Source organism: Talpa europaea (genome assembly GCF_964194135.1).
Source record: "Talpa europaea genome assembly, chromosome: 3".
Lineage (NCBI taxonomy): Eukaryota > Metazoa > Chordata > Mammalia > Eulipotyphla > Talpidae > Talpa > Talpa europaea.
The window spans coordinates 1,459,499-1,486,695 of record NC_140069.1 but is presented as its reverse complement, the minus strand read 5'-3'; the positions used below and the strand labels follow the sequence as shown (position 1 = coordinate 1,486,695).

At 68.1% G+C, this 27,197-nt stretch overlaps 1 protein-coding gene across 1 annotated transcript; it reads left to right on the top strand.

Moving 5' to 3' along the window:
• On the top strand, positions 1-27,197 carry DENND3 (DENN domain containing 3; the record flags this gene model as incomplete). Its single annotated transcript, XM_084230210.1, has 23 exons — positions 1-102; positions 3,407-3,683; positions 4,819-4,934; positions 5,135-5,277; positions 7,499-7,610; positions 8,536-8,655; positions 8,925-9,143; positions 10,394-10,509; positions 12,352-12,507; positions 13,149-13,245; positions 13,862-13,965; positions 14,484-14,683; positions 15,503-16,024; positions 17,107-17,366; positions 17,874-18,044; positions 18,525-18,654; positions 20,020-20,127; positions 21,222-21,361; positions 22,728-22,888; positions 23,300-23,433; positions 25,952-26,070; positions 26,146-26,283; positions 26,386-27,197. The coding sequence occupies 23 exons, from the start codon at positions 1-3 to the stop codon at positions 26,584-26,586; spliced, it is 3,846 nt and encodes a 1,281-aa protein (XP_084086336.1). The 3' UTR covers positions 26,587-27,197.

The following is a 27,197-nucleotide window of genomic DNA, read 5'->3' as shown; positions in this document are numbered from 1 at the left end:
ATGGCGGAGGCCGCGCCGCAGGGCCCGCCGCCCCCCGCGGGGCTGCTGGAGCTGTGCGCGCTGCTGGGCGCGCCCCGGGGGCGCCGGCGCGGCCCGGAGCAGGTGAGGCGGGCCGGGGGGCCGGGGGGGTCGGGGGGCCGGGGGGCCGGGGCGGGGGGCCGGGGGGCCGGGGAGGGCCGGGGCGGGGGCGTCGGGGCGGGGGGGCAGGCCCGCGCACCCCGCCGGCCCGCGGACCCCCCTCCGGCGGCGGCGGCGCTTGTCCGCGGCCCGCGCCGCTGCTTCTGCGTGTGGCGCCGACTGCTGTGCCCCGCGGCGCCCGGCCCGGCCCGGCCCGGCCCGGCCCGGCCTCTCACCCTCCGGGACCGGCGGGCGGCGGCGCCGGCCCGAGGCTGCCCTGCGGCGCCTGTGTCCGCGGGGTGCCCCGCTCCCCGGCGGCCCGCGAGGCCGCTGCCCCGCAGGCAGGCCTTGCTCGGGGGCGCCGGGGCTGGGGGCGCCGGGGCTGGGGGCGTCGCGGCTGCGGGGTCCCTGGCCGGGGGGCCACCCGCGCCCCTGCCGCCTCCCCTGCGCCCGGCGGCCTCCGCTCCCGCCTCTGACCCGGGGTCCCCATCGGGCGCGGCTCCTCGCGGGGGGGGGGGGGGACATGCCCCGCTGCCCCGCGGGCGCCCGAGGCGTCGTGCCCACCGTGCCCCGCCCGGGCAGGACTCCGGGCCCCAGGGACGAGCCAGCGGGGGTTCGGGCCGGGATTTCCTGGACCGCAGACTCCGGACGGGCCTCCGGGCAGCCGCGGCCCTGGTCTGTGTCCTCCCGCGGGCTGGGCAGAGGCGGAGACACCCGCGGGGAGGGGGCGCTGCGTTCCGGGGCGCCCGCCTGGAGACCCAGGCACCCGCCAGCACAGCAGTTCCTTTACTGTCCCAGCCGCTGCTCTTCGGAGCCACCACTTCACTGTGACTCAGGCATTCCTGCTCCGTGACCCATGAGAACAGGTGCCTGGAAATATGAGAAATATTCTCCTCGGTCTCGGGGTGGTGTCGCGCCCCCCTCCTGTCCTATGTCTTGGACGAGGCCACGTTTGTCCGGCACGGTGAGGAGGAATTCAAGAAGACACTTCAGTCCCCACCTAAGTTGCTGTGGTTACTCCTTGGTTGCTATGGCGATGCTGCCCGGTGTGGAGGAATTCCGGGGACCGTCACCCGGCTTCGCGGACGACAGCCGTGTCCTTTAGCTGCGTCGCCCAACTTGGTAGCTGCAGCCACGTGGCTGCCGGGCGCCTGACGTGTGGCTTGTGCCGCTGTGGAACCGGATTTTAAATTTCATTTTGTTTTGATTCATTTAAACAGTCATGTGCGTGGCCGGAGGCCATGGTGAGGGGCGGCCAGGCCCCAGGGTGTGTCGCGGGCGTCCATCTCTGTGTGGGGTCACGGGCTACTGTGAGCCGGAGCCGGCGTGGAGTGGGACTCAGAGCGGCCATCGGGTGGGGGTTGGTGGGTCTGTGTGTGGAGAGGAGCAGGCACAGCTGTTGGGTGCGTGGAAATGTGGCTGGTGGGGAGGGTGCCTGCACCGCGGCACACAAGGAACAGGGTGCCCGGAGGCAAGCCTCAGAGGCCTATGGCTTGCAGCGGGCAGGCGGGCAGGCGGGCAGGCGGGCGTCACGGCAGGCGGGCAGGAAGCACGGGGGAGGGCTCTCTGGTTGTGTCTCTCGCCCCGCCCAGCTGTGAGCAGCCCCTGCGCCACGCTGAGTGGCTGCATAGGAAAAAAGTGGTTCAAACAGGAGGGTGGCGTTCCAGTCGAGGAGTCGGGGGATTGTACCCTGAGAAGCCCAGTCTCGTGGAGAAGGCCGATTGCCAGGGGGGCGCCCTCCGGCCCTGTCTCTGAGTGACTGAAGCCGCGGCTGGAGGGGGAGGGAGAGGCGGGAGGCTGTTAGCTTTGGTGCCATGGCTGGTGCTCGGTCCCCGCGGGAAGGCCTGGGTGATGATCCGGCGTAGGGGGACGGGGGAGCAGCAGCGTCCACTGTGGCTGTCTTCTGGGCCCTAGACGGTGAAGTGCAGCCAGGCACCCTGTCACAGCCAGAACCAGAGTTTGGAGCTGCTTAAGGGCCTGGCGTGGTGGCAGCGGGGCCAGTGTGGGCTCTTGGCTCCGGCCCCATGTCAGCTGCCCAGCAGGTCGGGCACTTGAGAAGGGGCAGGGACCAAGGATTTATCGGGGAGGGGCGGTGTCAGGACAGAGCAAGCAAGCAGTCAGGAGCAGTCAGGACAGAGCAAGTCAGGACAGAGCAGTCAGGAGCAGTCAGGACAGAGGAGCAGTCAGGAGCAGTCAGGACAGAGCAAGCGAGCAGAACTATGAGGGAAGTTTCTGGAAAAGGTGCCGGCGGCGGTCTCTCAGCCCCTGGCCAGCTGCTTGTGATTTCCGCCCAGAGTGGGACTCCCTTGGTGTCCTGGATGGACCGACCTTTTTCTGTGCAGGAGAAACAGAGGCTCGCGTTTTCCTGGCCAGTGGGGTTGAACCTCTGGGTTTGGGAGGAACGCTTTAGAAGAGGCCATTCACCCCTTTTGCGAGCGTGACACGGGCTTGACACCGTCCGGTCACCTGCGTCTCCGTGACGGGACTGAAGCCGCGGCATCAACCGTCTGCAAACTCGACGCCGACTGTGAGTGTTCCCGACGCGGCGTGAAGCAGGCGGTGCGTGAGAGGGCCCGCGCCGATGGCTGTTTGCCTAAATCCTTAAGTGGAAGGTTCCCCCACGGGACCCGACTCTGACAAAGCCTTGGTGCTGGAGAGAGTCCGTCTCCGCGGTCACGCGCTTGTTGCTCCGTGCCAGGCACGCGGCGGAGGAGGAACAGGAGGTGGAGAGAAGAGACTGAAAAGGCTTAACAATAAAATAAGTGCCAAGTTCAAGACTCAGTCACCCCTGCGTGGACCCCCTGGATCACGTGGACCCCCGAGGCTGCGTCTCTCCGCTCTGTCCCATCTCTGCCTCATCTCTGCCTCTTGACTCCTCCTCTGTGTCTCCCCCGGGGCCGGGCCTGCTGGTGAGGGGCCTGCCAGTGCGAAGAGGCCCCCCTCCCCCCACCTCCCAGGGGAGTGGGGCTTCCCGGGGCTGCGGGGACTGAGTTCCTCCGCTTCCCTCTGTCCCCTGTACTCACCGCCTGCCAGGGAGGCCCTGGGGGACAGCGTGACTTGCTGCCCGGCCCCAGACCCGCTGGGATCTGTAGTCCGCTCGGCCCAGCAGCGCGTTGTGTCCTCAGCGGCGTGCGTGCCCATGGCGGCGGCCTGGCTGTCACAAGCGCCAGCGGGGGCAGCTGCACTGTGGCTGTGGCAGCCAGTGGGGGCGGGAGCGACAGGGCAGCTTGCGGGGGCCAGCAGGACAGGGCTCCTCCCCTGCGGTGACGTGTGCTTCTGCCTTTTCCAGGTGGCCCAGAAAAAGGGAGTCAAAGGCGTTTCTCTGGAGCCGGAGGTCCTGTCCGTGTTCGTGCCTCCGTTCGTCTGCCAGGAGGATGGCCGTGCAGCCAGCGCCAAGGGTGCCACGCTGAGCAAGGCCCGCAGGCGCTCCTTCAGGAAGAAACAGGAGCGGCCCAGCGCCGAGGCCTGGCAGGACCAGCCGGGGGGCCCCCGCGGGCCGGAACCTGAGGACATCAGCGTCCCCGACGGCGTGGACCTCCTGGCCCTGCCTCAGCTGTGCTTCCCAGGTACTTGGGCCGGTGGTGGGCTGGCCACCAGAGGCCGGTCTGCCTGGAGGAGCTCCCTGCTCAGGCAGCGGCCGGTGCCCTGGCGGCCTGGGGCCCGGCCGGGGTTGCATGTTCTTAACTGGGGGCTTCAAAGCTGGAGGTGTGCTTAGTTCATTCAGCGCAGCCTCCACTCTTGGGAACAGTCTTGGAGGAGAGGCTGTGGATAGCAGAGGTGTTTGGGGTGCTGCCCAGGGCTGGCCGGCTTGGATTTAGAGAGCTGGCCTTTACCTGGGTTAAAATTCACCCAGGTGGGGTCTCCCCGGTGACACAGCGGGTTGAGCACCGCGCTGTGAAGCTGTCCGCAGCCTCTGCAGCACGGTTCTGTTCCCGGCTGGCCAGGGAGATTCCCACATGGCGCGGCAGACCTCTCCTGTCTCCCCGCTGCTCCCCTTGGCAGTGTCTTTGGCCTGTCTGCCTGTTATGTTCCCAGCTCTGTCTCTGGTGAATCCTGTCACCCTCCTGCGCTTCTGGCCTTTACCCCAGCTCTTGTATAAATAAAATAAATCTTTAAAAAGAAAAATTCACCCAGGTGGCCTGTGGTGGCTGAACCCCAGAGTGGGCCCCGCAGACCCTGTTTCCTGCGTCCCTGAGACCAGAAGCTGGGGTTCGGCACATGCATGAACCCCAAGGCTCACCAGCTCCTGCTAACAGTGGGCTTGTGTCCCGGACTTTGATCTTTTCACTGGTCTTTGAGGAACGTTAAGGTGACTGATGCAGAAAACGCCAACGGAAGCTCAATGTAGAAGTCTCGTGCTTTCCGTCAGTAAATTGAGGCAGGCTCCTGGTCTCGGGGTCTCCACCCCTGGGACCTGCTGGGCCACCTTTTCTCTCCACAGTGCTGTCCTGAGGGGCTCTCTGGCTGTCCAGCTGTGCCCTCACTAAATCTCCAGACACAGAGGGACAGAGGCACACAGGGGGCCTGGGGCAGGTGGGGCTGGCCAGCAGCATGGCCCATGCATCAGCACACCCTGGCGTCAGAGCCACAGCTGATGGTCAAGAGGGACGGGGCCCTGTGCACTGGCTCCTGGGCTCCTGGATAGCCCAAGCCTTCAAGATGCCCCGACCCAAGGGAGCCTCCTTCTTTTTCTGCCTGCAGGGGGCATGTGTGTGGCCTCTGCACCCAAGGAGGACTATGTCCACTTTCTGGTGCTCACTGACGTCTGTGGGAACAGAACCTATGGTGTGGTTGCCCAGTACCACCGACCCCTGCAGGTGCGTCACCCTGAAACGGGCCGGGGCAGGGCCACCTCTGACCACCCGTGTGACCTCCACTCCCGACAGGGCCGTCGGCCACGAGAGGCGTGTGGGGCGGGAGCTCAGGAGGGGGCTGGGGAGGACGGTCCACCTGAGCCCTGTCTGCCCGGGATGCTGAGCCCCACTGCTGAGGGCAGTGACCGGGCGGCTGTCCGCAGGACGAGCACTGCTTCTACAACGGAAGAGCACACAGGGAGCCGTCGGGCCCGACCACCAGCGCTGCCGGCTGCTTCGTGCCCTTCGCCGTGTGCGTGGTGTCCCGGTTCCCCTACTACAACGCCTTCAAGGACTGCCTGTCCTGGTGAGCCTCGGCTGGCTGTGGGCGCCTGGGCTCCAGGGCGGGGCAGGCTCAGGCTTGGCCCAGTGGCCCTGGGAAGCCCAGATGCTTCTGGAAGTGACCACAAGGGGGTGGTGTGGTCACAGGGTGCTAGTCAGCCCCAATGTCGGACAGGAGGTTGATCTGGGGGATTTTACCTCTGCCTGGGTCTTTACAAGAGAACAGCATCAGAGAAAACTCCCCGGCTAGCGGAGCGAGTTGGGGGACCGCTGGCCTCCAGGGGGGTTATTAAAGGCATCTTAAAGGTGACTGTCCGGGCAGGGTTGGTCTTGAAGTGTCTAAATGCTGACGCTGGGCAGGAAGCCAAGGAGGCCGGGGGCTTTCTGGTGCCCCTGGGGGACGTGTGTGGGGTGGTCAGCGCCCCGGGCACTTGCACTGCCCGCCACTCTGTCTGCATCCTCAGAGGTGTCCTCTCGGCAGCCACTGTCCCTGGGGCTGCATTTGTGTCGTGATGTTGCGTGGCAGCCCGTGGCTGTCCCTGGTGCCTCCTGAAGGACAGTCACTCACCCTGCCTGCCCCTGGACGAGCATAGCAGCGGGGTGCTGAGCAGGACACCCTCCTGGCCCGGTCAGCACCCTGGGAATTAAAATCCCAGCCTGATGGTGCTCGATAATTTTAAACATGGCTGCTTTGCGGCCACAGCGTGGTCTAGCTGCATTTTATTCCACCCGTGTAAAGCCCATGGAGCAGAGGGCTGCCGTGGCCCTGCACTCTGGGGCCAGAAGCGGTCGATGTGACTTCAGGCCCTGGCCCCGCCGGGCCACTTTAGCATATGAGGTTCAACAGCTTTTCAGTCTTCAGAGGAAGACTTCAGCTTCCTCTTCCGCAGAACGGTCCGTCTCTCCCTTTACTGCACAAAAGGGGCTGAGAGCCCTGGCTGGACCGCGGCAGGCCGCCCTGGCCCTCCACGTGCCCCTGTTCAGGGCTGGCCGCGACGCGTCATCACAGCACACGTCCAACCACCAGACGCTGGTGCCAGCCAGTGACTCGGAGACGCCAGCTTTTCACGCTCCTGCGTCTTCTCTTTCTTGTACCGCCATCGCTGAGCAATCAGAACCACAGCAGTGCAGCGCAGTCAAGCGGGGGAACTGAAAACGCAGCATGCACACACGAGCTGACGTGTGCGTTCTAGGCCACCTCCCTCCCCGGGGATGACACTGCCCGAGGCCTCCACGGGCAGGGTAGTGGAGCAGACACTTACCTAGCAGTGCTGGGGGGGGGGGGGGGGAATCAGATAAAGAAAGTTTGTTTTCACACCTCACACGCTGCTGCTGTGTTTTCACAACACATTCACCCCGGAGGGAGGGGACGGAGGGAGGGGACGTTGACTCATTCCCGATGCTTCCCATGGGTGACTATTCGTTCTTGAGTACACGGGCGTGGCCTTGCGTGGGCCCAGGCAGTCGGGGTCTGTCCTGGGAGGGCGGGGTGTCTTGGGGCTCCGCTGTGACTGCCTGACCAAGCGGGGCCCCCAGGTAGACCTCCGCTCGCTCCTCAGTGGCCCCGTCCCGAGGGCTCTCACCTGCCTCTGCCCTCCACTGACCCCGAGGTCTCGGGGGGCCTATCTCATGGGGAGAACATGGGTGAAGCCAGGGGGAGGCGATGAGGCCGCAGTGAGGACCTGTCAGGCTGCTGTTTCCCATGTTGTAGAAGCGCGTCCCGAGCTTGGCCTTCCTGTGCACGTGGACACGAGAACACGCACGTTTTCGCTCCAACAACCAGCCTCCCTGCGGGCTCGTGGGCCTGCACGGAACCAGCCGCTTTCAGACAGTCGGCTGCGCTTTGTCGAAGGGACATGTCCCTCTAACCCCCAGTGTAGTTAAGACGTGAAAACCCTTGTCCCCCTGTAGTCACCTCCTAGGCCCGTCCCCCCGCCCCCGGGGGCCACCGCCCTGTCGTGTTTGCATTCCGTGCTCCCCACGTCAGAGTGTCCCGAGCAGGCTGGCCGTGGCTCCCCCCGGCGATGCTGTCCATTCCTGATGAAGCGCACGGACACACAGAGGACCCCACACCCCTCAGCGACCCCACAAACCCAACCCCCGTGAGCGGCCCCATATCAAGGGGCAGGGCGTGACCCAGGCCCCCAAGTGCCAGCTCCTTCCAGCCCCACCCGCCCCCTCACCTGCCGGAGACCCCGAGGGTGACGGCCCCGTCTCCTCTTGACGTGTTTGTCTTCCCGTTTCAGCTTATTGACTCAGCTGAAGCTCTGCAAAGATTTTGAAGTTGACAATCACATAAAAGACTTTGCTGCAAAACTGTCCTTAATACCCAGCCCGCCGCCTGGACCACTCCATTTGGTAATTGGCTCGAGAATGATTTTCTGTTCTTTCTTTGGAAGCCGCAGAGGCGACGCCATGAAGGCGGTCCAGGTGGCTGTGTTCACGTCTCCTGCCGCGAGCTCGCGTGCACAGTCTATCCAAGGCCAAAACCAGAAATAAACCAGAAACATTCCGGAAGCGTAGAAGTTAAAACATTTACCTGACGTCAAGGGTTTTCCTCGTGCCGAGTGGCGCGGCCGGGCGCGGAGCGGGAAGCTGGCCGTGCTGGGCACGAGACCGTTGCTGCTGGGCCGAGGACTCCGGAACCGCAGTCACAGGCTCCCCTTTTGCTTATCCGCCCGGACTCTCGGGGCTGCAATTGATTCCTCCCTGTTTCCTGCTGTCTGGGGTGATGAGTGAACAGCAACGGGGTTTATACTCTGGTCACTCTCGGTGCCACTGTGTGGTAGGAAAGCGTCCCCGAACCGGGTTCTGTGGACACTGGTTCTGTGACACTAGCCGCCCCCGCCACGGGGCCGAGTGGGGGACGGTGGGAGAGCAGCGGCCCGGGTCCCCAGGCCCCTCGGCCGCCAGCACTGCGAGGACGCCCGTTTGCTAATTTAGCTATAGGGCACTCCCCTTTTTTGGAAACAGACACCCAAGAAGTAAACATCTTGGGGTGCAGAGCGAGTGTCAACTCAGTTTTGCTGCCAGTCCCTTGGGGATACCGTCTCTGAGGGGTCAGTGCTCTTCTCTGATGATTACTGGAGACGGGAGGTCACCCCACCAGGCGGCAGGGGCCCACCGCGGGCTCGGCACACCTGCCGGCTTCTGCTGAGCAGAGGTGCCGAGGCGCCCGTCGCTGTCCAGGAGGGCGGGCGCCCCGCAGAGGGCAGCTGGGGCGGGTGGCCGCGCCTTGGCCCCCGCGGGCGGCTCTGCGCTGACTTGGCCTTGGTCATCACAGATGCTCAACATGAAGCCCCTGCAGGTTGTGTTTCCCTCCCGCGCGGACCCCGACAGCCCCCTCATCGACCTGGACCTCCACTTGCCCTTCCTGTGCTTTCGGCCCGAGAAGGTGCTCCAGGTAGGCCCCTGACCCGAGGGCGCGTGCCCCCTGACTCGACGGGCACCCCGAGTCTGGTCGTTTCCCAGCTTGCAAACCAGTGGCCTCGAAACACCGGGTTTCTGCTTGAAGCCGGCGGGCATGGCCGTGCACGGCCTCTGCTGGGCTCTCCCTGGGGCAGCGAGGCTGTGTCTAGCGAGCAGGGAGCCGGGGAAACCTGACTCCTTCTGGTGGGGGCAGTTTGCGAGCCTTGGAGCGGACATGCGGGAGGCCTGACATGTCGCCCCCAGATCCTGACGTGCCTCCTGACGGAGCAGCGGGTGGTGCTGTTCTCCTCCAACTGGGCCCTGCTGACGCTGGTGGCCGAGTGCTTCCTGGCCTTCCTGCACCCGCTGCAGTGGCAGCACACCTTTGTGCCCGTCCTGTCGGGCCAGATGCTGGACTTCCTCATGGCTCCCACCTCCTTCCTCATGGGCTGCCACCTCGACCACTTTGAAGAAGTCAGCAAGGTCAGGTATCGACCGGCAGGTCTGCGGCCTGCTGCCAGCACCAGCGGGACGCCGGTTTGAAAAGTGTCCTGAGTGAAGCCAGGGCTGGGGGGCTGCTTGGTGGGGCACCAGGCCCTGAACACACGCAGGTGTGTGCACATGCCCATGGCGCTCTGGGGTGGTCCCCCCACCTCAGGCCGTGAATGTGTTCTGGGTGCCAGAACCTTCTTCGCTGCTTGACTCACTGAAATTCCCAGCAGCCTCAGTGGCTTCCGGTGGCTTTTGCGTGCGGGAGCGCAGCCGTGTTGGGTGGGGGCTGGCTTTGTCGAGCTCTATGGTATTTACTGGTTTTGGGACCTTGAGTGAGCCGCGCGCCTTCACTGGGCCTCAGCGTCCCCCCAGGAAGGGGGCTGGGAGGTGCTCTCAAGTCGGGTTCTGGCGAGGGACTTCGCACACTCCACCGGGCGCCCGAGGCGGCTCGGCTGGCAGGGCTGCCGTCGTTTCTGTGTCATTTATCTTTTGGGGAGGCTTCTGCGGTTCTCCGATCCCATGCCCGCGAGTCGGGCCCTGGCCGAGTCGCTGCCGCTTGCTCTCTGTCTGACCCGTGGGCAGTGCCGGGCCCTGTTGTCCTGCTGGAGACAGGCAGGCCAGTGCTGGCTCAGCCTCTGCGCCACAGGCCGCGCCGGCTCAGGGTGCGCTGGGGTCGGAGGCGAGCCTGGACCGACGCTCAGGGAGGGGACGCCGGTGGCCTCGCGGGCCCAGTGCGCTTCCTGTCTGCCCTGGAGTCTCTGCTGGAGCCCTGAGGGCACACCAGGGCCTCTCCCGGGACAGTGACACTCAGCGTGACGCCTGTCTCGCCACAGACAAGCACTCGGCTGCCCATCTCAGGAATTCTAAGTGGGTGGCCGCGCCCAGCCACACTTCTCAGAGGGCAGAGCTGATGGGGAGCTGGGCAGGCACGAGGCTGGATGCCCGCGCTGGATTCTGGAGTGTTCTTTCCAGGCTCCTTGAGGGGGTAGCTGCAGGGCTTGTGCCAGGGTAGGGAGAGCCGGACAACATGTAGTGGACTCCTGACCCACACGCAGCATCATTTCATCAAGCTCAGCTCCCTGCTGTAACTCGAGGCGTAGACTGTTCTGGGGGTGACAAGACTTCGTATTAAACGGGGTGACGAGGATGCGACCGTCGGGACCAGGCAGCAGGTCCGGGTGTCCTCAGAGAGGGGTCCAATGTCAAAGACACTCACGTCGGCCTCTCCTGCCCACTCCCAGGAGGCAGACGGGTTGGTCCTGATCAGCGTGGACAGCGGGAGCGTCACCTGCTCCAATGACCAGGGAGTCTCCGTTCCCAACGTCCCGCTGCTGGAGGCGCAGACCTTCATCCAGAGGTAAAGGGGGCGGGTCTGCACCCCAGGCCCCCGGTCCCGCTCCGCCCATGCTCACCCCTCACCCCGCGGGGTCCCCAACCCGGTCTCGTTGAGAGATGTAGTCTATGGATTTAGTTGGGAAATTTGTATTTTAAAATAAAAGAGTGCTGTCTCTTTACCCTGATCTGTTTACCAGCTCACTGTGGCCCTCCGGGCCGGGGCAGCCCCGTCCCCGGCAGCCTGGGCCCAGGGTCCGGCCTGCGACCCGGAGCCCCTCCCCCACCCCATCCTCCTCCCTCCTCACCTGTCACCCCTCACCGGGCCGCGTGTGCTAGGGACAGAGCCCTGCTCCGCAGCGGACAGAACCGGCTCAGCCCCGAGCAGGGCACCCCCCGCCCCCATGCTGGGCTCCGCACCTCGTTGCAGAGCCGGTGGGGGCTTCTCTGCCCCTGGTCCCCTTTGCTGGTGTCCCTGGGTGTCAGTGCTGCCCGCCACGGGCTGGAGGGAGCACACTCAGGCTTGGCGAGCCCCGGGCGCCTGTGCTGGGGGAGGGGCTTGGCAGGGGTCTGATGGGCGCTGCTTCTGGGTGGAAGAAAGGAGGGGTCACTGATGGTGTCAGGACACAGGGCCCGTTCCTCCTGGGTGGGCGCAGGGAGGGACAGCGCCAGCGTCCCCACCGCTTATGCAGTGTTTCCCCTTCGGTGTCGCATGAAATGGCACAGGGAGAGCCCCCGCTTCTGGGCCCGTCGGTAAGGGACTGCGGTCGACGCCCTGTGTCCCGAGAAGGGCCCCGTGCACCCCAGTGCTGTGCCGAGGCGTCCAGATGAACGTGGGGCGCACCCCTCAGCGCCCCTGCCCTCTGCCCAGGCGGCTCCTGCAGGTGCGGCATCCTGGGCTTCCTGCCACCTGTGAGCTTCCTGCCGGCCTGGGGGCTCGAGCCCAGCACCGGCACTGTCCTCACTGTGGCCCCGTGGCCAGGACCGGACGAAGTGCATCTGGCTGCTCCTGCGGGCAGCTGCCTGCAGCCCGGGGCCTCTGCACATGTGGGGTGATCAGTGCGTCCCCCAGCCTGTGTTTGGACTTAGTCCCTCCGGCCCCACCGCCCCGTGCAGGAGCCACACTGGCCCCCGCCAGCCCGCTCTCCCCTGAGGAGCTGGCGGTGGCCCCCCCGGTGCTCCCACTGTCCCCCCCAAGCCCCGGTCCCCGGCTCGCCACGGCTGGGCCGGCCCGGCCTCCCCGTCACCTCCTCTCCCGCGGTGCCCGTCTGTTCTCCTTCTCGCTGCTCGGATGTCGGCTCCGCGGGCTGGGCCTGGTCTGCTGCTCGTCCCTCGGGGGCTGGCGCGGGCGCAGCGGGGCTCTTGCCTGCGGCAGGTTTGCTTCGGCGCTCACAGCCAGACTCCCCGCTGGTCTTCACAGCTCAGGTTGGGCCTGGGGGCTGTGCCCGCACCTGTGCCCGTGAGCCCGGCAGCCCCGTGTATTCGCCCTCTGAACCTGGCCCCGCAGTCAGTGGCGACCCCTGGTGGCCAGGCGTGGGGCCTCCCGGGACGTGTGGCCTGACCTGCCAGGCAGGGTGTGGGGCCAGCGTGGACAGGAAGTGGGGTGGGTGGGGCGTACCCCACCAGTCCAAGCAGTGGCTGATGGGACTTCGGCTGGGATCAGCCAGGAGTGTGGTCCGAGGTTGAGACCCCGGTGAGGTCGTGCTGGCCGGCACGTAGAGGGGGTGAACGACCTCCCAGGCGTGATTTTTCCGGTGCTGGCATGTGCTGGCTGTCACTGCCTGGAGAGTGGGGTCCCGGTCCCGGCGTGTCCCCAGGCTGGCTGTGGGCGCAAGGAGTGTGATCCCAAGCCACTGTCTGCCCCCAGGGCCCAGAACCTGCGGCTGCACTATGAGCTGGACCTCGCCCACCTGGCGGCCAGCACGGACCTGAGCGAGGGGCGAGCCCGCAGGCGGGCCTGGCAGCAGGACCTCAACTGCCAGATCCAGCACATGGCGCTGCAGCTGCTGGTCGGCATCTTCAGGTACCCAGCCCAGCCATTCCTGGGGGGGCCCTGGGTTGCCCCCCCCCCAGTGGGAGACCCTCCCGCCTCTGTGCGGGTGCCTGGGAGGGTGGTCTCTGGGCCAGCACCTGTGACACCCCTGCTCGGGGCCAGTGGGGGGGGGCGGGCGGTGACCGTGGGGAATGGAGCCACATGCAGGGGGGAGCCAGCGCCCTCAGGAGGGGCCCCAGCGGGGGGCTTCTTCCTTCCAGTCCTGGCAACTTCCCTCAGCAGCGCCGCCCCCTGGTGGCTGCCGGGAGAGAGACGGGCTGCGGGCGGGTTTCCCTCTCGAGCTCTCCCTGAGCCTTTGTGGGCGCCGGTGCGTTCCTGGGGACACAAGAAAACGTAGCGACGGATTCAGATGGGACCATGCCCCAGGGGAGGGCGGTCCTCCCCGCGGCCTGGCCTGCTGCCGACTCTGTGGCTCACAGACCGGCAAGGGCCGGCCCCCCATGTCACCTGAACCCCACTGCAGGCGGCTGCCCTTGACGGCGGCCAGCAGTACCGCCCACCCCCGAGTGTCAGGCGGGGGCAAGCGGGTGGGGACCCAGGACACACCAACAGCAGCAGGGGTGGGCCCCCTGGCAGGGTCCCCCCACTCCGCTGACCGGCCGCCTCTGCAGGGACGTGAAGAACCACCTCAACTACGAGCACCGCGTGTTCAACAGCGCGGAGTTCCTCAAGACCAGGGCCCCGGGGGACCAGCAGTTCTACCGGCAGGTGAGTGTCCACCTGCTGCCAGGGCACGCTTTCCTGTGCGTTTCTGGGCCTGTTGGGCCGCGTTGGTGGCCAGCCCCTGCCCCACAGCCACGCCTGGCCCCTGGCCGCCCTGCTTCCTGCCTCCCTTCCAGAGCAGCACACAGGCTAGGCCGAGGCCGCGGGGTAGTCCGTCCCGCCCGGCTTGGTCTGACCCGGCCCAGCCCCCAGCCGCCTGTGGGTGCCGCACAGGGTGGGCGAGTGCGCTGGGCACCCCCGTTCCCGCCTTGGACTCCTCAGCCTTGGCCATGTCGGGCTCGTCTGGCAGGGAGAGCAGCGCCAGCTCGTCCTGACCCTCCCGGGGCCACGGGCAGCCTGGCCACCCAGAGGGAGGATGGTGGCCACGGGTGCAAGGCCCAAGGGGGTGCCCAGCACGAAACTCAGACTGGTTGTGGCTTCCTCTGGGGCAAGGTGGTTTGGGCTTTTGAAGCTTTTGTGACTTTCAAACACAAAGGGCGGCCGGGCCCTCCAGTCGGATGGCGTCAAGGGCCGCAGTCAGGAACCGGGGCGTCGGGAGCCGGGGCGGGTGCGGGGCGGGAGGCAGCGCAGCCCAGTGAGTGGAGCCTGTCGTCTGTTTCAGGTCCTGGACACGTACATGTTTCATTCTTTCCTCAAAGCCCGGCTCAGCAGAACTATGGATGCCTTCGCTCAGATGGACCTTAGCACGCAGTCCAAGGAGGACAGGTATGGCCAGCCCGGTGCACGGCGCGGGCCCAGGGCTCATGCAGAGTCTTTGTCTCCACGGAGGAATGACAGATTCCGTTGGAAGAGACTCGCATGCAGAGCCTCATGATGACTGAGCGGGCGGCCGCCAGGCCTGCTCGCCTGTGTTAGTCCCCGAGATTGCCGCGTCTGTGCCCCGGGCCCGTGTCCACCCCGCTTTCTCCCTCTGTCCCCCGGCTCTGCTCGCTCCCCGTCCAGCTTCCTTCTCTTTCTCCCCGCATGTGCTCTGCACCCAGAGCCGTTTCCACCTTGCCCGTGTTGCTCCTCTCAACATCCTTCCACCAGCACAGCTGCAGATGGTGCCTTGTGCCCTCACCCCGGCCCAGTCCCTCCGGGCGTGCAGCCCCCATGCGGGAGTGGAGACGCGTGTCCGCTGCTCCCCATGGCGTGGGGGCCTCGCAGAGGAATGGCCTCCTCGCGCTGGGTGCCCCCCCGTCCCTTGCTCCGGTGGCTCTGAGACCCTGGCTTCCTTCTCCCAGGATCAACGGGATGCTCATCAGCCCACGGAGACCGACCATCGAGAAAATTGCCTCCCGGAAGCCTTCGGCCCTGCAGGTGGCGCACCGGCGCATGGTGGTCAGCATGCCTGACCTGCAGGCCATCACTGTCCCCGAGCTGCTGCCCCGCAACTCCTCGCTGCGGACACCGGGCCCTGTGGGCCACGGGGACAGCCCCGCCGGTGGGTCATGCCACCAAGCCTTGGGGAGGGGGCGGGGCCTCCATCGAGGGCCCAGTTGTTTGGAACACGTCCAGGCGTGCGCTGTGCAAGCCGTCCGGTTGGGAAGCGGCTCGCGTGTGCTCCTCGCCACAGCCCAGCTGTCAGCACGTATGTGCACAGACCCAGGTGTGGACACACAGTCCGTGTTGTGTGCAGGGCGCCATGCAGCAACCCCCGCAGCGTCACTGCTTTCTCTGGTGTATGCACCTGCAGACTGGAGGGGCCGACACCAGGAGGCACTGTGTGTCCAGAGGGACCGCTGGTGGAGCAGCCTCGGGCCGCTAGGGCCGGGCGCCCTGGGCAGGGCTCCTGGGGTGTGAGCCGCACACCTGCTGGCTGCCGTGTCCTGGCCGCCGGAGTCCTGGAGGTGATTCCCGTGGAAAGAGCGGGCGTGAGACACCCGGCTTAGGCCTGGCACGTCACAGCTGAGTGGCCGGACAGGCGGGAGCCTTGGTTCCCACGTCTGCGTGACGGACGAGAAGCCCCCGGGGTCGCCAGCCGTTCTGCAGACGCATCGTCATGTCACTGGGGCACGCCCGGCTGGGGCTGGGGTCGGGCCAGGCCCTCAGACTCGCTGCCGAGTCAGCATTGTTTTGGCAATTAAAGCGCCGGGACCTCGGGGTGGGAAGCAGAACGGGCTCCGGCTCAGCTGGGGTGGGGCTCTCCGGCAGGGGTGCCCACTGCCGGCTCCGCAGCCTCCAAGGCAGAGAGGCGGACCTGGATGCCGGGGGGACACGCGTCAGGCTGTGCTGAGTATCCCCGTCTCCCCTTCGTTCTCAGTTCCGAATGTGCCCCCTAAGGCAACATACACCTTCAAGATCCCCGAGGTCCACTTTCCGCTGGTGAGCCAGTGCGTGCAGGCCTACTACACGGACTGCGTGGCCCTGCTGACCAAGGCCATGGGGCTGCTGGCCCCTGACCACTCGGCGCTGCTGGCCAGGTACTTCTACCTGCGGGGGTTCGTGTACCTGATGCAAGGCCAGCTGCTGGCCGCCCTGCTCGACTTCCAGAGTCTGTACAAGACGGATGTGAGGATCTTCCCTGCCGCGCTCGTGAGGAGGACGGTGGAGTCCATGGCAGCCCCCGAGCGGGCCCAGGCCGAGTGCACGCCTGAGCTCCGGCGGCTCATCAGCGAGGTCACGGACCAGCCCTGCGAGGCCCCCAAGGCCGACGACCGCGTCAAGAACTTCGAGCTGCCCAGGCAGCACATGCCGCTGGACGACTTCGTGAAGCGGGTCCAGGAGTCGGGCATCGTGAGGGACACCAGCACCATCAACCGGCTGTTCGAGGCATTGACTGTGGGTAAGAGGGCGGCCTGGGCGGGCGCCGTGTGGGCAGTTGGCACGGGTGGGTGGCCTGAGGCCCCCAGGGCAGCAGGACAATGGCCCTCTTCCCCCAGGGCCGGGGGCAGCTGGCCACGTCGGTGTTGGCAGGTTTGCTGGAGAAAAGCGGTGTGTGGTGGGCACGGAGCCCCATAAAGATGCAGCAGTGGAGGCTCACGGCTGTCCTGGGGCGGCACTGGGGCTGGGGAGCACGGAGCCCTGCTGGGCGAGCAGAGGTGGCCCCGCTGCTGAGAAGCCTCCTCAGGCGCCGGCGTGCGTCCGTCCAGCTCCCGGAGGCCTGCCGGCAGGACGGGGACTCCTGCTGATTCCCTGGCCTCAGCCTCTCTTGGGACATCCGTGTGTCTGCGGAGCGGGAGCCCTGCATGGGTGCGCAGACGAGGAGCCCCCTGTTGGGACCAGGGACCCCTGTTGTGCGGCCGGAAGGCCGTCCAGGCTGCTGCACAGGGTCTGCTCTGCCAGCCTGGTCCCAGCAGGGCCCTGCCAGCCTGGTCCCGGCCCAGGACAGAGGTCCGGGGCGGCAGGAGCCGGCACAGGGAGCAACGGGCTTGCCTCTTAGCAGGTGTAGGGCCCAGCTCCAGCTCGTAGACAGGACAGCGGTTCTGCGCCTGATGTCCTGGCGCTCACCCTGGGCCCCGAGCCCGCATCTGTGCAGAGAGCCCTGCATGTCGGGACACTAGGGAAGGTTTCCGGGTCAGCAGGTGTCCTTGGTTGCAGATAAGAAAAGGAACCTTTCGTTTTTAGAATAGCCTGAGTTCCACGGCAGAGCTAGCACCAGGCAGGGTTGATCCAGGGCCATGGGCCCGGCGTCCCTCTGGCCCCAGCGTGGCTGCCAGTCCGCAGGTGGCAGGTCTCACCATAGCGAGTGGGGCTCTGCCAGTGCTGCCTGCAGGCCTGTGGGCTTCCGTGAGGACCTGGCCTGGGTGCCCCCCGCCCCCACTTCCATTGGCGACCGACGTCCTGGCACCCCCTGCTGCCGTGTCTGGGCAGCGCGCCGTGGCTGTGCCCGCTTCCCTGAGACCCTCTCTCCTTGGCGTCTCGAAGGGCACCAGAAACTGATTGACCCGGACACGTTCAGGGATTTCTACACCTGCTGGAAGGAGACAGAGGCCGAGGCCCAGGAGGTCAGCCTGCCCCCGTCGGCGGTGGAGCGCCTGGACAAGAACGAGTGTGTGTACAAGCTGTCCAGCTCCGTCAAGACGAGCCGCGGTGTGGGCAAGATCGCCATGACGCAGAAGCGCCTGTTCCTCCTGACCGAGGGGCGGCCCGGCTTCGTGGACATCGCCGCCTTCAGGGACATCGAGGTGAGGGCCGGGCGCGCTGGGGGCCAGGCGGGCGCTGCAGCCCGGGAGGTCGGAGGACCGCAAGACTGGGCACGGCCACTGGGGGGGCAGGGGCCGCAGCCTGGGAGACGCCACCCCGAACCCCCCCAAGAGCCCCTGCGAGTACCCCAGCCCTCTGCGCCCCCGCTCTCCGCGCCTTCCCCCCGCCCCGTGCCCCTCGCACCCCCGCGCGGCCCAGGCCGGTGCCCATGAGCGGCAGCGGCAGGGTCACGTCGCCGTGGGGGGCCCGGGCCCGAGCAGCGTCCACTTGCCCTCTCCCGGCGGCGCCCCACTGCCGTGGGGGCCGTGTCCTGACTGCAGGGAGGGAGGCGGCTGAGGAGGCAAAGGGAGAAGTGCCCGGGACGGTGGCCTCCCAGGCCTGTGGCCACCAGTGGGGCCCGGCCCGGCCGTTCCTGTGGGGGGCCCGCACGGCCGTTTGGGGGACCCATGCGCGGCCCCCTGGCCCGTGCCGACTCTGTCCCCACGCAGGAGGTGCGCAGCACCACGGTGGCCTTCCTGGTGCTGAGGATCCCCACCCTGAAGATCAAGACGGCGGCCCGGAAAGACGCGTTTGAGGCGAACCTGAAGACCGAGTGCGACCTGTGGTGCCTGATGGTGAAGGAGATGTGGGCGGGCAAGCAGCTGGCCGACGGCCACAAGGTGGGGGTCAGACCCGGCCGGCCACGAGGTCCCCGTGGGCGCTGCTGGCTCCTGCTGCGCCTCGCGTGTCCCGGGCTCCCTGTGCCCCATCAGCTGGGGCGGCGCCTCTGGGGACACCAGATTGGGACCCGGCGGCCCTGGGCCGCGGTGGGGGCAGAGGCAGACGCGAGGGGGGACCTTCCTACCGTCTGACCGCAGCGCCCGCCGCAGGGATAGTGTTTGGGCCACACGCACTGGGGGGCGGTGGGCACGCCCGGCCCCGAGGTCTGCAGAGGTTTCTGAGCCCAGGGCGGACCCAGGCCCCTCGGCGTCCATGTCCTGTGGCTGCTGGGCCGGCCGGCTGTCGGGTTTCTTGCCCATGGGCTGACCAGGCTGAGGCCCGCCGGCCCGCGTCTGCAGCAGTTCTGAGGTGCCGGCCCGCGGTGGGACGCTCAGGGCCAGCAGCCCTTGGGGGCCCTGCTGACCTCTGTGTCTCCCCAGGACCCCCAGTACATCCAGCAGGCGCTCACGCACGCCCTGCTGATGGACGCGGTGGTCGGCACGCTGCAGTCGCCCGGCGCCATCTACGCGGCGTCCAAGCTGTCCGTGTTCGACAAGATGAAGACGGAGAGTGAGTGGGCGCGTGGGCTCCCGCCGGCACCAGGCCCCGCTTCGCCCTGCGGTGTTTGCGCTTCACGCCGCATCTGTCGTCTCCACCTGCTCACGGGGTGGGGGGGGGGTCTCCTTTGAAGACCCCCAAGCGCAAGAATCAGCCCCAGGCAAGAAGGCCCGCAGGCCGCCCCGTCGTAGTTCACTCTGGAGCAGCGCCGGGCGCCGCGGGGGCTTTAGAGGCCACCCCTCCGGCCTGCGCGCGTTCCCGCGGGGCAGAGGCTTTATCGGGGTAAAATCCCGAGGGTGCACCCGAGCGACACCACCCCAGGCCTCCCAGCTGCAGCGCCCCGCCCCTCAGGTGCCGCCCCAGCAAGCAGCCCCGGCCTGGCGCAGCAGCCTGCGTCCCAGCGCCCACCTGCCGGTCTCTGCGTCCTGCCCGGGGACCTCTCCTGCGTGGGCTCGTCTCTCCCGGCCACTCACTCCTTGGCCACTCCTGATCACGTGTCCCCCAGACAGGCGTTTCCTTCCCCCAGGTCGAGCGCCAGGGGGCTGTTACGGGTCTGTTTGTTTAGACTCAGGTTTTCAAAACATCCTGGAATGAGGAAAAGCAGCCCGGGCAGGGCGCGCACCCTACGGGCACGTAGCTCTTCGCTGGTGGAGCACCGCTCGCTCCCGAGCCCTCCCCGGGGCCTGCTAGGCAGGCTGGGGCGTCAGCTGCCCGAGCCAGAGTCCACCCTGGCCTCTTCCCAGCCAGACACCAAGTCAGACAAGCAACTCCACACGCCCTGCCCGTCCAGAGGAGCGGCTCTGGGCAGCTGGCCACCCCCACGGCGGGCCCACAGAGTGCGTGCTGCTTGCTGACCGCCTGGGCGAGCAGCAGGGGTGGGGCGGCCCATGGGAGCCCTCGCGTGCCCACGTCCAGGCTGATGTTGCTCCCCAGTGCACCTGGGAGGGGTGGCCTGGAGGTGTTGGGCAGCAGACGTGGCACCTGGGTGCTCTGGGTGCCGAGCCGTGGGCTGAGGGCGGCCAGCACCCGGGGCCAGGACGCAGTGTGGGCCCCTCTCTGGGCTGTACCCTGGAACATTTACCCGTGGGGAGGAGCTTTAGGAGTTCAGGTGTCCTCAGTCTCTTGCTGGTGGCGTGTTAAGGCTGAGTGTGGCAGAGGCGGGGCTGGGCTCATGGCTGAGAAGGGCCGGTGGCTAGCAGCTGGCCCTCCGCCCACGCCCGACACGCCCGCTGCCCTCAGCGTCTGGGCTCAGCTGCCCCTCCACATCGTGTTCGCATTTGTCTAAAAGTGAAGTCAGGGTTGCCTCCCCCACACTGGCATGCCAGAGGCAGCGTGTGCATGGCCGTTGGGGTGACCGCCCGTCTGCTTGGGTTGCAGTGCCCATGGCCATGCCCAAGACCACCTCGGAGACACTGAAGCACAAAATCAACCCGTCAGCTGGGGAGACGCTGCCGCTGGCTGTGGACGTGCTGCTGTACATGCCAGGTGAGGGCCGTGCCCGCCAGGGGGGCGTGCCCGTGTGGCTGTGGGCCCTGCCATCCCTCGATGTGCAGGGGCAGGCATGAGGCCAGGCTGGGGGCGAGCCCTTGGGCCGTGGCTGGGGAGCTGCTGTGGCCGCTCTGTGGCCTCTCGTCGTGAGGGGCCGAGACCCCGAGTTGGGCGTTGGTCTCCCATTCCAGGGCGGTCCCAGCACCTCCCCTTCACGGTCACCCACGAGACCTGGCCGTGGCGGAGATGAGGCCACTGTCCCTTCACGCTGGTCTGGAAACTGCGGACCCGAGGGGCTGCTGCCCGGCCCCTTCCCTCTTAGCTGCTGCCTGGCCCCCAGGAGCCATCCGCGGACAGGGGCAGGAGGCGGGGCCGCGTGGGCTAAGAGGGCGCGGAGAGCCCGCTCGGTCTGTTGGGAGCACCGGCCTCACGCCCCTCCTGAGGCCAGGCCGCTCTGCGGGGAGCCCGGGGCCCTGGTCTGGGCGGAGATGGCCCTGAGCCTGGCGGCCTCCTTGGGGGGCTCCAGTGCGCGGGGAGCCTGGGCGGGGGGAGCGCCATCTGCCCCCAGTGTCAGGGGGGCCCGGGAGGGAGGCTCAGTGGAGGAGCAGCCGCTGCCTTGTGCGAGGCCGCCCCCTCCCCAGCCAGGCCCCGTCCAGCGGGGGCCCCGGCGGCGCGTGGCGTCCAGGTGCGTGGGGAGTCTCGGGGCTGAGCTCGTGTCCCGATGGCGCTGGGGCAGGGGCTCCTGCGTCCCCAGAGGGCGGGCAGGGTGGGACAGCCGAGAAGCCTCGTGGGGATAGCCCCCAGCGGGCCCCTTGGGGTGCTTGGCGGGATCCCAGACCCCAGGAGAGTCGGGGAGCGGCCTCGGGCGCACAGCCAGCGCCAAGCAGCCCCGTGACGTGGGCGAAGGGCACAACAGTGGCAACACCTGCCCCCGCAGGACCGAACGAGACCCAGAGAGGCCACAAGCTTGGGCCACGGAGCAGGCGGGGACGCCCCTCTGTGGGCAGCGTGTCTGCATGGGGGCGGGCGGGGGCGCCCCTGTGGCCGCACCGAGGGTTTCTCCAGACGTCCTTGCGCTGCTTTCCTCTCAGGGCACCTCGACCCGGCGGAAAAAGCGGAGGACGCGCACCCCAAGCTGTGGTGCGCCCTCAGCGAGGGCAAAGTGGTCGTGTTCGATGCCTCCTCCTGGACCGTCCACCGGCACTGCTTTAAAGTGGGCGCTGCGCGGCTGGTGAGTGACCACCGGCCCCCAGTGGGCTGCTCCTCTCGGTGACTTGTCGCGCCGCCCTGTGCCAGGCGTTGGTTCTGGGGGGCAGGCGCGGCCCGGAACTTACTGGAAGCGGACACGGGGGAGTTGCACATGTTCGGGATTGGAAAGGGACGCGTTCGCCCCCGCCGTGGCGTCGGGCTGCCCGTGGCCGAGACGCCTGCGTCCCCGAGCTCCGAGGCTGGCTGCTTTCCTTCGGTGAAGTTTGTGCTCTGGAGTCGTTCTCACCTCCCGGGACGGTCGTGACGCTTGTAGGGGTGTCAGCAGCCCACGCCCCACTCTCCGCCTCCCACCACCTCTCGTCGCTGTGGCCGTCACCTGGCTCAGGGCCCTCCCTGAGGGGGACACTGGCCGTCCTGTCCCTGCCCCTGCCCGGGACCGTGTCCCCGTCTGCACGGACACGCCTGGGTTCCGGGTTCTAGAAGGAGCGGAGGGGAGGCCAGTGCCCTGGCCAAGACCTGCCCGTGGTGCTGGTGTCCCGCGCTGAGCGGTCACTCCTGTCCCGCAGGGCAGTGCCCCCACCTGCTTCCTGCTCCCCACTGCGCAAGTGACTTTAGCGCAGGCTGTGTGGGGAGGCTGCGGTGCCCGGCGCCCACTCTCGGGGGTCTGAAAAGAAAGGGCTTTTTAAGCGAGCGATTCAGGGTTAGCAAGCTCGCGTCTTTCTCTCCGTCGTGGGCAGCGCTGGTAAAACGAAAGCCGTCAGCATAAGCGTTTCTGACTTACAGGTAAGTTCCTTCGCGCTTGCCCTGCTCCCCCACCCACCGCGACGTGATGGTCATTCTTTGGCTTCGTGCTGTGTTTGGGAACCGGGTCCTGGCACCACCAGGGCGGTGGGCATTTCAGGAGAGGCGGGTAGAGGGCCAGAGGGACACCCAGGGTGGAGGTTGGGCGCTGGCCTGCAGCTGGCTGGTGGGGTGACTGCACGGGGTGACCGCACGTGCCAGCAGCCCCGCGGGTCTCACCTGGGGACCTGGCTGTGAGCTTCTGAGTCTGAGTTCGCCCGGGGCCTGCGCTGCCATCACTCACCACTTGCCCTGCGCCCTTGGTGCCACCTGCCCTGCCAGCCCCTGCGCAGCCTGGAACACTCGTGTGTGCCGTGGGGCGTAGGGTGGACATGGGAGGCAGGGCGGGGGTGGGGGGCGTAGGGCGTGGTGCCGTGTGCAGAGGCGGCCAGGGCGCGTGTGGGGTGTGCCAGACATGCGCGGGGCGTGGGCGCTCCTGGCTGTCCAGGGGTGGCAGGGTGGCCGCCGAGGGTGCGACCGCGGCTCCCGGGAGGCTGGCCCTGTCCGCGGCCGCCTGGGCACTGACGGGCGCCCACCCCTCCCCGCAGACCTGCATGGCCATGGTGGAGCAGAGCCAGGTGTGGGTGGGCTCCGAGGACTCAGTCATCTACATCATCAGCGTCCACAGCATGTCCTGCAACAAGCAGCTCACGGACCACCGCCATGGCGTCACCCACCTGGCCGTGCCCGCCGCCACCTCGGCGCCCAGGTGAGGCCAGCACCTCTGCGGGGCTCCTGGAGGGGCTGGAGGACAGTGTCTCCGGGGTGGGGGGATGGCGGGCAGCGGTGGCTGTGACGAGGGTGGGCCTGGAGCACCGGGAGGGCAGCCCTGCCGCAGCGGTGCCGGCCAGCACGGCTCTCCCTGCTGCGCTGAGGTCAGAAAGCTGGATTCCTGTGGGGGCGCTGAGTTTTCAGTGTCGGCTCCACCTTACCTGCCAGTGAACCCCATCCCCGGAAAGGCATTTGGGTGGGGGGTGGGGGGTGGGGATGGGGCCCCTGGCGGAGCTGCCAGGCCGAGAAGCCGCCCTGGCAGCATCAGTCCAGTGTAGCTCAGCCTGTTCTGCCCTGGGGGGGTCCCTACCTGGGGCGCCGGCGCGGCTGAGCATGAGTCTGCGCGCAGCGAGGTGTACTCCTGCAGCGTGGACGGCACGGTCCTGGCCTGGAACGCGAGCACACTGCGGGTGACCAGCCGGTTCCAGCTGCCCGGCAGCAGGCTCTCGTCCATCAGCCCCCACGAGGGTCACCTGTGGTGCTGTAAGTGGCCGCCCCGCCCGCAGCGCTGCAGCACGCCCTTGGCTCACGTCGCCACCGCACGACCCGCCCGCTCGGCGCCCCGCTGCCCGCCCAGGCTGTGCTTTGGGGGCCGCCTTCCTGCGCATGCTGCCCCCCGCATCTTGCTGTGCCCGCTGGTGGGGGACGCTGGCCTGTGGCTGTGGCCCATGCTCGGGCGCTGCTGCCCGGCCCAGGGTGTGTCGGCGGGGCTGGGGGCAGTGAGGGCAGTGCCTGGGGTCGGCCTTTCTGGACGCCACGGCGGGCTGCTCAAGCGCCATCTTCCTGGTGAGCACCGGGCAGCCGGGGCGCTGGCTGCCGACGGTCATTACGGGAGCCGAGTCCACGGAGCAAAAGCAGAGACCTGGGCGTGTGGCTGCGCTGTGACAGCGCCACGTCCCGCCAGGTGGTGCCCCCACCACGCCCTGTGAATGCCCCCGTGCCCCCCCCCCCAACCGGGCGCCCTGCTCTGGAGCCTCCCGAGCTGCCCAGTCCAGCATCGGCGCCTCCTTGTGCCAGGGGGGACGCGTCTCCCTGTGTGGACGCTGCAGCCTGCTGGCGGCTCTGTGGGCCGAATTGGCCCCGACCAGCCCTGGCAGAAGCCGCCGGCTGGCTCTGGCACGGCAGCGGGAGGTCCCCGCGCCCGCACCCCACGAGCTGCAAGGCTTCTCGCCGTCATGGGTGAGGGTGGCGGCCGCCCCGGGAGCACCCAAGAGGAGTCTCACAGCCCCACTCCTGCCAGCCCGCGGGCTGCAGAGGCCGGAGGGTGAGGCCACTGGGCCTCACGCGTCTCTGTCTGGCAGCTGCTGCTCCGCTTCCCTGCCTGCTCTGCAGCGCGCAGTGTCTCTACCCCACGTGCCCGTCTCCCGGCTCTACGCGGCCGCCTCGCTCTCGGAGGCTGCGCTGAGGGCCACGCCCCTCCTGCTGGCCAGAGCCGGTCGCCTCTCGGGGATGCAGCGCCCGACACTCCACCCGCCCCCCCGGGCCCCTGCACTGCCGCTCGGTTGGTGTCTTACGGGACTGGACGCCTCTAAAGGCCTTGCTGGCGTGTTCCGAGCTCTTTCGTGGCAATTAGGGGGAAATCTGCTTAAGACAGCGTTTCTGACGAACGTCCAGCCCCGGGAGTCCAGGTGTCCGTCCTGCACTCTTGCCCTGACCTTTGGGCTTCCTCAGTGTCTCCCAGAAGCCGAGTCTGCCGGCCGCTGCCGTGCTCCGCAGCCTCGGGCCCTGGCGTCCTGTTCACGTGGGTCTTGTGCTCCGGGGGCCGCCGCTGTCCCCGTGTTCTCTGCCCCGCCCTCCGCGGCCCAGGGAGCGGCCGGAGGAGTGAGGGCGGGCGGTAGCCGATCCATTCCAGTCTCCTCTCGCTGGGTGGGGCACCCGGAGCAGGCCCAGCAGGCCCCTCCCTGTCCTGGGAGGGACCGTCCAGCCCGGGAGTCCGCGGTGCAGCTGGGTCCGGTGAGGCCTCGTGCATACATGGGTCAGGCCCAGGCTGTCGCTGGGCGGTCAGTAACTCCGGACAGGTGCCTGCCTCGTGCTCTTAGTTGTTCCCTCCTTGGGAGGTGGGCTGCAGCCCTGCTGTGCCCGGGAGAGCCTCACGGTGAGGAGCTCCCAGAGGCTGCAGCAGGTGTAAGCGCCCCCAAGAGCTGGCCCCATGCGGGGCCGAGTACACACATCCAACTGGCCCATGTGAAGGGGGTGCCCCCACCCCAACGCCGGGATCCCAGGAGGGACCCCTCCCCTGCTGATCCCCTGTGCCCACCCGTGTCACCGCTTGTCTATCCTTTGGCCCCGGCTGGGGTCACCTGAACAAGCCCCCCGCTTCTCCCCACCGTGGTGCACCTGGCCCACCTCTGCCCCCTGCCTCCGCATGCCAGCCGTGCAGGGGCACACACGAGGGCCACAGGGTGGGGGGAGAGCCGCAAGGGCCTGAGTACTGGCGGGGGGCACGGGGCGGCGCAGAGGGCGCGAGGGCCTGTTCCCCGGTCCCCGTGGGTCGAGCTGTTCTGCAGGGCGCTGCTTCCCCCCTGGGCTCAGGAGTGGCCGGCGGCTGCAGGCAGGGCCAGTGGGCGGCCCAGCACTGGGCAGTTTCTCTGACGAGGCCGAGCGCGGCCCGTGTCACGGGTAAGGGGGCTGGCCTCGGGCAGGTGCTCCTGGCCACCACTGCTGACCCCGTGACCTGCTCCCACCCCCCTCCGGCCCGACTCCCACAGACAGGAAACCTGGTTTGGGAAGAGACTTTTCCACGCGCGACTCAGAAACTAGCGATGCGGGCGCGGCAGAGGCGGGCGGGGGTGGGGGGCTGGCAGGGCGGGCGCTGCGGGCTGCTCATCCTCACCCCGGCGGGCGGCGGCCGTGGCCCCAAGTGCTGTGCAGAGCACTGAGCGGGCTGTGGGGGCGGCGGGCACGGGTCACCACTGGACGGGGCCCGTGGCTCCGGGGCTCTGCCGCCCCTCGGGCCTGCGTGGGGCCCTGTGGCCTGACCTCGCCCGGCCTCGGCCCGCAGGCACGGGGGACAGCATCGCAGTGGTGACCACGAGCGGGTTTCTTCGCCAAGAGCTGAGGATTGATGAGAACTCCCGAGAGACAGGCACCTCCTTCCTGGGCTTCCAGCTCCTCCCCGAGGTACCCGGCAGCTGGGGTCCCCCCCGGGGCTCCCCCTGGGCCACGGCGCCTGGTGCACTGTGGTCTCTGTTTCAGCAGGAGCAGCTGTGGGCGGCCTACACCGGGTGCCCCAACATCTACATCTGGAGCCTGAAGGACCTGGCCCGGCCGCCGGAGAGGATCCCCCTTCAGGACTGCGCCGAGGTCACGTGCATGATCAGGGTGAAGAGCCAGGTGCGGCCCGGCAGGACGGGGCTGGGGGGGCGCCGCCCCGGCACTCAGCACTCGGGGCCGGGGCCCGCCTCCCTGCGCTGACGCCTCGCCCCCGCCCCGCAGGTCTGGGTGGGCGGCACGGGGCTGTCGCCTGGGGCAGCCAAGGGGAAGATCTACGTGATCAACGCCGCGAAGAGGGCGGTGGAGAAGGAGCTGGCGGCCCACGCGGACTCGGTGCGGACCCTGTGCTCGGCCGAGGGCAGATACGTGCTGAGCGGCTCGGGCCAGCAGGAGGGCAAGATCGCCATCTGGACCGTGGAGTGAGCGTGGGGCAGCACGCCTCGTGCCTCACGCCGCTTCCTGGGGCTCCCCGGGGCCCAGTTCCGACACCAGCCCCTGCACGTTCTCTGGGGCTCACCGGGGAACGGCGCCAACGGCTTCCGGGCCAGGGGCCTCCCGGGCCGCCGCCGGCCTCCGTGGTGACCTCCGCTGAGAAGTCCCCGCTGCGTGGTCTAGAAAGCGCCAAACCCAGAGGCAGCCGAAGCGGTCAGCGAGCCGGGGTGACCCGCAGCCCGCGGCCCTGGCCGCCTCCCTCCTTCCTCCACGCACACTCGGCGGGCGTGGGCCCCGCGCCGGCCTCCAGCCTCGGGCCGCGAAGCGGCTGCTCTGCGGCGGGCCGGGCGCGCCGGCCCTGGAGGTGCGCTGCGCGCAGGGGAGCAGACCCGGGGCGCGGGTGAGGCCGGCCGGGCAGGCACTGTCCGGGCCAACTACTGGGACGGGAAACCCGGCCTGTCCGCCGGGGGCTGCAGACGCGCAGGGGCGTCTCCCCCCCCCCGCCCCCCGCAGCCACCACGCCCAGCGGGGTCCCAGCCCGCGTCTGCGTCCTCGGCGCTTTCTCTCTAACGCGGGCCCACGACAGCACGTGCCGGACACCC